Here is a 7,973-nt window from a genome sequence, read left to right as displayed (position 1 = left end):
TCCAGCCTCTTCATTCGCCGCAGCTTCATTCAGCCGCCGCCACCAATCTGTCCCTCCAGCCACTGCCTCCCCTCCAGCCCTCCGCCGCCCTACCTCCAGTATCCGCCACCACTCAGCCACCAGCACCGCCCCCTCAGCCTCCAAATCCGTCGCCGTTTTTAGCTCTTCCACCGCCACCCTTTGCTGCAGCGCCGCCGTGACCCCCTCCCTAGCCTCCCTCTTCGTCAGCGCCGCTTTTTCAACCTCCATCCACCGCCTTTCCTCCTCTTTGTCCTCATCCCAGCAGCTATGCCCAGCCCCACGCCCCCCGTCTGCACTGTTCCTTCGTCTCATCAGACATTCTCAAATTATACGAGACTATTAGTCCCGTATGATTTATTCGGGGGATTAAATCATACGGGACCAGTAGTCCCGTATGTTTCAAATGACCTGTTTTTTAAAATCGACTTCTTTTTGGTCAACAGGCCAAAAAGAGGACTATTTTGCTAAATATTTAGCAAAACGGTATATTTTGCTAAATATTTAGTAAAATAGGTCTATTTTGAAAAAATTTCCAAACTCTGTGAAAGGTCTTAGGCTGACTTTCTGTCAGAAACATCACTTAAGATAGTTTTAAAATTTTAATGCATCTCTTCTACTGGACATACATGTAATGACAAGTCAATTTGAATTAACTACCATTGGCTGGATACCTATGTCATCCACCTTCTTGTAAGAACTAAAGAGAGTTTCGCATATCAATAAACAAATTAAATTGATAACACCATGAAACATTCACAAATAAATAAATAAATAAATAAATGATGCAGTTACACGCAAGATGAGGATAAGCTTTTGGTTACATCCATTGGATGGCATTAGGCAATACTCTGTTAGAATATACAACTTTCCGATCTTTTCTGATAACTTCTGTCTATGAATAACAAAGGACATCCTTTTTTTTTTTGCCTTCTAAGTGAAATTATTTATAAAATTGTGGATGCTTTATGTAGAAGTTTAAAGAACATAAAAATGTTCACTTTCATTCCGCCCCCCACCCCACCCCCACCAAAAAAAAAACAAATATAAAAAAGCCGCAACCCCAAAATTCTTTTTCATTCGTCTCTTTGAGAAAAATTTCTAGGTATTGCAGTCTTTCACACCAATCTCTACATGATAATTCATTGTGGAGATCGCTACTCACAGGTTCAACCCTATTTCGTGACAAATTCTTCTTCTGATAGTGATACTTCATTGATTGTTCAAGATTTGATTTTAAGGAAAACTGTTGATTATGTACACACACGCAATAAGGTGATGCCTATATGATTAGTTGCCTTCCAAACTAGCAGTAGTTGCATCCACTTCATGAGACAGAAAATCTCAGACGTATATGACTGATGAGCGTTGAGCATTTCAAAGATTCTATAATATACTATTGGACTTTTGTCTAGGTGAAGCTAATATATTATTCCATTTCAATTTCAAGATCTATAACACCGTCACAAAGTTGGCACATAATAACTTTTTCATGGTAGATTAATCTATGAATCAAAAGACTGTTGCAATTGATTCCTAGGCTAAATTTCATTTCGTTCTGTTTGGGGTTCTTAAAAGACTCAGTTGCGCCCTAAAATAGTGAGTGAGAGAGGGTATTATGCAGACCGTGCAGTTGGATTAGATAGGGTCTGAAGAGAGAGATAAGTTATGGGTTACAGTAAAGTTATGAGAAAAATGGAATGTTTTTCTTTTATCTGGTAGTTCCATAAGAGAGAAAAAAAGAACCTCCCAACTAGACTATACATGGTTTGGTCCTAAATTATTTCAAGACTGAAATAATGAATATAAGTACCGAAGATTGATAAAGGATTAAGCCACTGTGTTAAACATTTGTGCTTATCTCTTTTTCATTTTTCATTTTTCTTTTCTGCTATCTAGTCATTGATGGAGTACAGAGAGCAAGATCTCATTCTATACCCTACTGATATATTACTAACATCTTGCCATTACTTTTACTGCAAAAAGTTACCAGATTTTGTAATTATTTTGTTGTTTACCTTTTCTCCTCTCCCACTGAGTTGTTACATTTTTCACCAGTTGGTTTTGAGATGTGGCATATTGAATTGATAGTGGGCCTTGTTGTGTTAATAACAACTAGCCGCTATGTCTTATTGGAAACATGGCCAGGTTTCGCAGAGTCTAGTCAAACTGCAAATGGACAAGTATGGTCTCTCCTCTTTTGAAAAAAGGATTGTCATGAGAATAACTTTGTGGGTTATTTTTTCTTGTTCACTGGTTATTGGTGGTAATTTTCTCATTTTGTATTTCAGGTTCTAAGTACACTGCAGCCCTTGGATTATATTCTGGTGGCATTTCTGCCTGGAATTAGCGAGGTGAAATATTTAATTCAAGGATTTTACATTGGCACCATATACCAAATTAGCATTTATAGTGCCAATTATTGTTGCCACATGAATTATATCCTTTTTCACCGCCATCTCGCCACTACTTAGTTTATGCACTATAATGATGAGTTCTGAATTTATGTTAACTCGGGATCAATTTGTACATCTCAGGAGCTGCTTTTTCGTGGGGCTTTGCTTCCACTATTTGGACTCAGCTGGGAAAATGCCCTTGTAGTTGGTGCAGTTTTTGGAGCTCTTCATTTTGGTAGTGGACGAAAATATTCCTTTGCAGTATGGTAAATATTTTGAATGTTTGATATTTCATTTTACATTATTATTAACAAACCAACAAGATCTTACAGTATCATTAATTACTATTATTGCAAATATACCCCCCTTGTTACTTCTGTCTTTTTCTTCAACCCCAGCCAATATCTATACAGATATAAGAATTGATTACTTTATATGTTTAGGGCGACATTCGTTGGTTTTGCCTATGGCTTAGCAACAATTGTTTCCTCAACAGTAGTTGTTCCCATGGTATCTCATGCACTGAACAATCTAGCGGGGGGCATCCTGTGGTACTATACATCTAAATCCAAGGAAAAGAGTGGATAAATCTAATCACTGGTAAGTCTATATTTAGTTGTTATATAGTCCTTTGTATTATAGTCCATAGGTAAAATACTTTTCAGTTCTATTTATCTTCTCATGTTTTTGAAATAATTATAATGGCATTCCTACGTAATGCCACATACTTGATAAAATTCAAGCTTCCTAATTAGAGCTCCTCGCCTTTGACATTAAGATTTGGTTCAATTATGAGTGTTAAGAGTATAAAACTCTTAACCCTCAATTCTCATCATAACTTTGGAGTTTTGGTGTAGTGAAATGGACCTATAATATCGATGTCAATGAATACATGGATTTCATGCAGTTTTCTTGGCTTCTTGCTGTGCTAAAAAACTATCGAAAGTTTTATTACAGGGCTAATTGTTGATACACCCCTTGTAGTATGGGGGCATTGCACCATTTGTTAAACCCCCCAACCCACCCCCAAACCCAACACCCAACCCAACTCCAACCCCAACACCACCCCCCCCCAAAAAAAAAAAAAAAAAAAAAAAAAAAAAAGAAATCCTATTTGGTTAGCACTTGTACCCTGTGAACTTCAGAAGACATAGTTTCCCTCGTTAGATTGGCGCGTCACATGCTAATCACATGATAATGAGTTATTATTTTGCCTTTAAAATTAACGACGAAAAAACATTATCTGATATTTTCAGGTTAAGTGATAATAAAATAATTTAGGGGGTACAAGTGCTTCACCCCTGTGGTATAGGGGGTGTATATGGAATTAACCCTTTGTATGCACTGTTAAGGAAGGAGGAACTAGGTAACCCTGCAGAAATTGTGTATTAGACACCGGTTCAATTGTCTGGGGACAGAATGTCCTGAATGAATATTTTCGTTACATAGAAGCATTTTCATTCTTTAATTTGCTGGCTAGACATTTGAAGCAATCTCACATGACATACCTATTGCAAATGCAGATTCCCAAAGCTATTTGATAGTAACTTCATGGAGCTGGACCTCGGTAAACTCGAAGTGCGAGCGCATCAGAAACTACTGTACCCATAGTCGACGATGAACGAAATACTGCTTTGGGTAGTGCAGGTAGTTGAGACTTTACCCGATAAGTGGAATATCAACTATATTAACTACCAGGCGCAAGGGAGCATTGGGGAAAAATAAAAATAAAAATCATGAACATCTTGCTTTTTCTAGGATTGAGAAGATTGCTTGCGGCGGGCTAATTAAATTTAGGGGTTGTTTGGTCGAAAGGAAATAGAGCTGCAACAGCTGTTGGGATCAAATTGTAAAAACAAGTCGTACTGTAATTAAAAAGAGAGAGGGAGTGTGTGTATGTATATATATCTATTATTTATTATTCTATTATATTTACTTATTAAATAAAGTTAGCTTTTTGGATCACTTTTTCGGTGTTATACCCTTTTTTGGTCACAATTTCTATAAATCCAAACATGTCCTTCCATCTTGGTATTTTTAAGAAATTTATGGTGAGCAAAATCGGCAAATCAGTAAAATAACATTCAAACCCATCATCTCAAAGATCCCCACATTAACTTTCCACGACACATTTTGAAAAAAAAATGAAAAAAAAAATGAAAAACAAAATCAAAGAAAACCAACCCCAGCATATCCACGCAGTTTAAAACTTTTTAAATTGGTTTTAAAGGACAAAATTGGAAATCCATAAATATCAAATTTAATACCCCAGCATCTCAAAGATCCCCAGCCGATGCGCATCCTAACCTCCTCCTCAAAGATCCCCAGCCTATTCAGGCATAGTGTTGCGAATAGTCCTCCCTTTGCATTTGCCTATGCCTCCTCCCCTCCTCAAAGTTGAAACTTGTGATTGGGTTTCACCTAGGATTCAGCAAACAATCACAAAATATAGACTAAACTTATGCATATAATGTATGGCTAGTGCATGTAATTTAACATTAAAAATAAATTGTAGCTAAAACCCCTTGTGAACTATTGCTTCTACCTCTACCTCTTCTCTCTAATAACATTGATGTTGGTGTCGGAATATATTGTCTTGTCATTTCCTCTACCGATTGACCAATCCTATTCTTGCTCCCCTTTGGTCTCCCTCTCTTTCTGGTTTGACTTGTACCCTCAGTTGCCACTTGTGATATCTGAAAAGTGCACAAACAGTAAAAAATGTACACATATGATATCATAATGGAAAAATAAATTTACATCCACGAAAAGATAAACTTACTTGTATATTTTTAGTACTTGTTGTTTGAGCAGGTGGGGGTGGATTTGGACATTTCCTCCTTGTATGGTCAGTTGACTTACATTGCCCACACTTCTTTGGTATTCCCTGCCTTGAAACCTTATATGTTGTCCTTGATTCTTCATTGGGGTCCCTTCTTCTTGCAGTCTTAGGTCTCCCCATTTTCCTCTTTGCAATATTAGGTGGCAGTATCATTCCCTCTTCCTCTTTATCCCAAAATCTGCTACCTTAAACTGGACTCAACAAGTTGGCATATGTGGCTACATAGTTCTACGTTTTATACCAATAATCTTTAGGCATCTGTCTCATTAATAGGATAGCACTTATAGCATGAGCATATGGAATGCTTGACAACTCCCATTCTCTACATGAACATGTTATATTACCCAAATGAATTTTATGACTGACCCCTCGATGAATGACTTCAAAGCCACTTTCATCCATTTTTCCATTCCAATGTGGTTGACAATAAATTTGCTCATCATAAGCATCTTTCAACTTTTTTTTTTAAATTCTAGGAGTAATCCCACCCACAAACTTGTTAACCAGTTTACTTCTTTCTTCCATTCTACCCATTAAAGCCAATCTAATATCCTCTAACATAGATATTATAGGTTTATATCTTGCAAGAAGCATGAATGAGTTGAATGTCTCAGCCATATTGTTATCTACACTGTCACATTAACTATGGAGTTTAAAGTGGAACTTACAAAATGTATTGGGATCCCTTGCCATAAAGTCAGCCAATGCTTTATCAGATAATTTACTCAAGTTTGCTACTTCAACTAAGAAATTTATCTTTGTTGTGGCTTTAACACACTTCCAAAACTACTTTTGAAGTTACCTACCACCATGAAATTTTCTTCAGTTAGAGTAAATATGCATAACATATTGCCTATGCTCTATGTTAGACCATATTTCATGAATAGCTGGAACTAGTCCCTACAAATTAACAATATATCAGAACAATAATATATATAATACACCAGGAAACAAAAAAAATACAATAATATGCATACCTTTTGTTGATCTGACATAACAATCCAACCTTCACCATCTCTCATCATCAAATCATGTGTCAATAGCCTCAGAAACCACTCCCATGATGATTTGTTCTCTCCCTCAACCACGGCTCATGCTATTGGCCACATTTGGTTGTTAACATCTCTACTAACAACACGGAATAATTGACCTCCACAAGCATGCTTTAGAAAGCATCCATCAAGACCAAAAATAGGTCTACACCACTTGACAAATCCCTCCTTCAATGCAGAAAAGCACACATAGATTCTTTGAAATGTGCATGGGCCTCATTCTCCACCAAACACTTTAAGCACATATGTACTCTCCTCATTTGATCTATAGATTTCCTTCACATAGGGTTTAAGCAACCCGTATTGTCTTGTCATCAATCCCTCTATAGCATTCAATGCCTTATCCTTTGTCCTCTGACATTTTTTAAGATTGACATTAATCTTATAATTGTCATTTATTTCTTGACAGATATCTCTTGGTTTCATCTTGGGATTTCTTAAAATTTTATCAAGATACTCATGTGCCACCCAATTTTCTGTAATAAACCTATTCTTAAATATTCTAGTGTAAGTGTGTAATGGCTAAATGCTTTTAGTTTGCCAAGCTTGTTGATCTTCAGAATCAGGCCCACCATTTATTTCCCAGTAGCACAATGAACAACCAACATTGATTCTCTTCTTATCATTTTTCATATAAAACAAATCATAATGATTTTGAATAAAGTAGTTAAGAATAGCTTGTTTCAATACCTTCCTTGATGTAAACTTCAATCCAGGTGCAAAGCAGACTAAACTCATCTCCACGTCCTCATTGAAGAAATGATACTTCATCTTCTGCTTCATCCTTATTTTTTTAACTTGAGATTGGGCTTGGGCTTGGGCTTAGGCTTGGGTTCTTCATTGTCACTTTCATCTAAAAGACCTTTATCCTCACTGTCTCTTTGTTCAGACTCATATCCTCCCTCATAATTCAACTAAAAAGATGGCAAATTAGATCTATAGCCTACAAAGCCCATTGTATTCAGCTAACCACCCTCTTCCTCTACTGTATTTGAAGTTGCATTACCTTGAACTTTCTCTGTGTTAAGTGGTTGTGCATTCATGTTAGTAGCTTGTGCATTGTGTACTGCATTTACAACCCCTGTCACTCTACTAGGAGGTCCCTCATCATCATATGCCAATCTAGTACCAACATTGAATGTTATTTTACCAATTGCAGCACATACTATATCCTTATTCACCCTTCTAATTTCATGCAACTCCTCATCATCATTGATCAAAGCCCCCTCAGCTTTACTATCAACCCCCTCCATTAAGTCATCACTACCATATCCAGCAGCTTTGGCACTTTGAGACATACTACTACATACTACTACTGCCCTCATTCACAAGCTTCTGTTTTCCTTTTCCTTTCTCAGCTTTGTCACTAAACTCATCAACATATGCCTCAACATCATCCTCATCTACTTCATCATCAAATAACTCAGTAGGGTCCATCTTATATGTCTCATCTTTCACTAAATCATCATCATCACTAGATGATGAATCTTGGTGTATATGAGTGTTGGTATTGTGTGGACCTTCTACTTGGTTGAAAATTATCTGAGATTGAATAGAATCCTCCTCTTCTTGTTCATCCTTACTTTTTTCCCCTTTTTGGTGTCAACTTCTTTCTCTTTTTGGGTTCGTTATTTTGCATTGGTTGATTCTATTGCATTGGAGCTA

General features: G+C 36.9%; 1 protein-coding gene across 3 annotated transcripts in view; it reads left to right on the top strand.

Moving 5' to 3' along the window:
* The window catches only part of LOC109830499, a 12,952-nt gene extending 8,573 nt beyond the window's left edge, over window positions 1–4,379 (top strand). Inside the window, exons 6-10 of one of the 3 annotated variants that reach the window (XM_020397766.1) lie at window positions 2,167–2,201; window positions 2,310–2,372; window positions 2,556–2,680; window positions 2,858–3,014; window positions 3,938–4,379. In XM_020397766.1, coding sequence (XP_020253355.1) covers window positions 2,167–2,201; window positions 2,310–2,372; window positions 2,556–2,680; window positions 2,858–3,002 — 368 coding nt within the window. In that variant the 3' untranslated portion in view covers window positions 3,003–3,014; window positions 3,938–4,379. Of the gene's footprint in view, window positions 1–2,076; window positions 2,202–2,309; window positions 2,373–2,555; window positions 2,681–2,857; window positions 3,015–3,937 lie in introns of all 3 variants that reach the window. The other 2 variants (XM_020397765.1, XM_020397764.1) reach the window with 2 other exon arrangements.

The sequence above is a fragment of the Asparagus officinalis genome, chromosome 2, assembly GCF_001876935.1.
Source record: "Asparagus officinalis chromosome 2, Aspof.V1, whole genome shotgun sequence".
NCBI lineage: Eukaryota > Viridiplantae > Streptophyta > Magnoliopsida > Asparagales > Asparagaceae > Asparagus > Asparagus officinalis.
The sequence above is the reverse complement of the archived record's forward strand: the minus strand, read 5'-3'. Positions and strand labels throughout refer to the sequence as shown.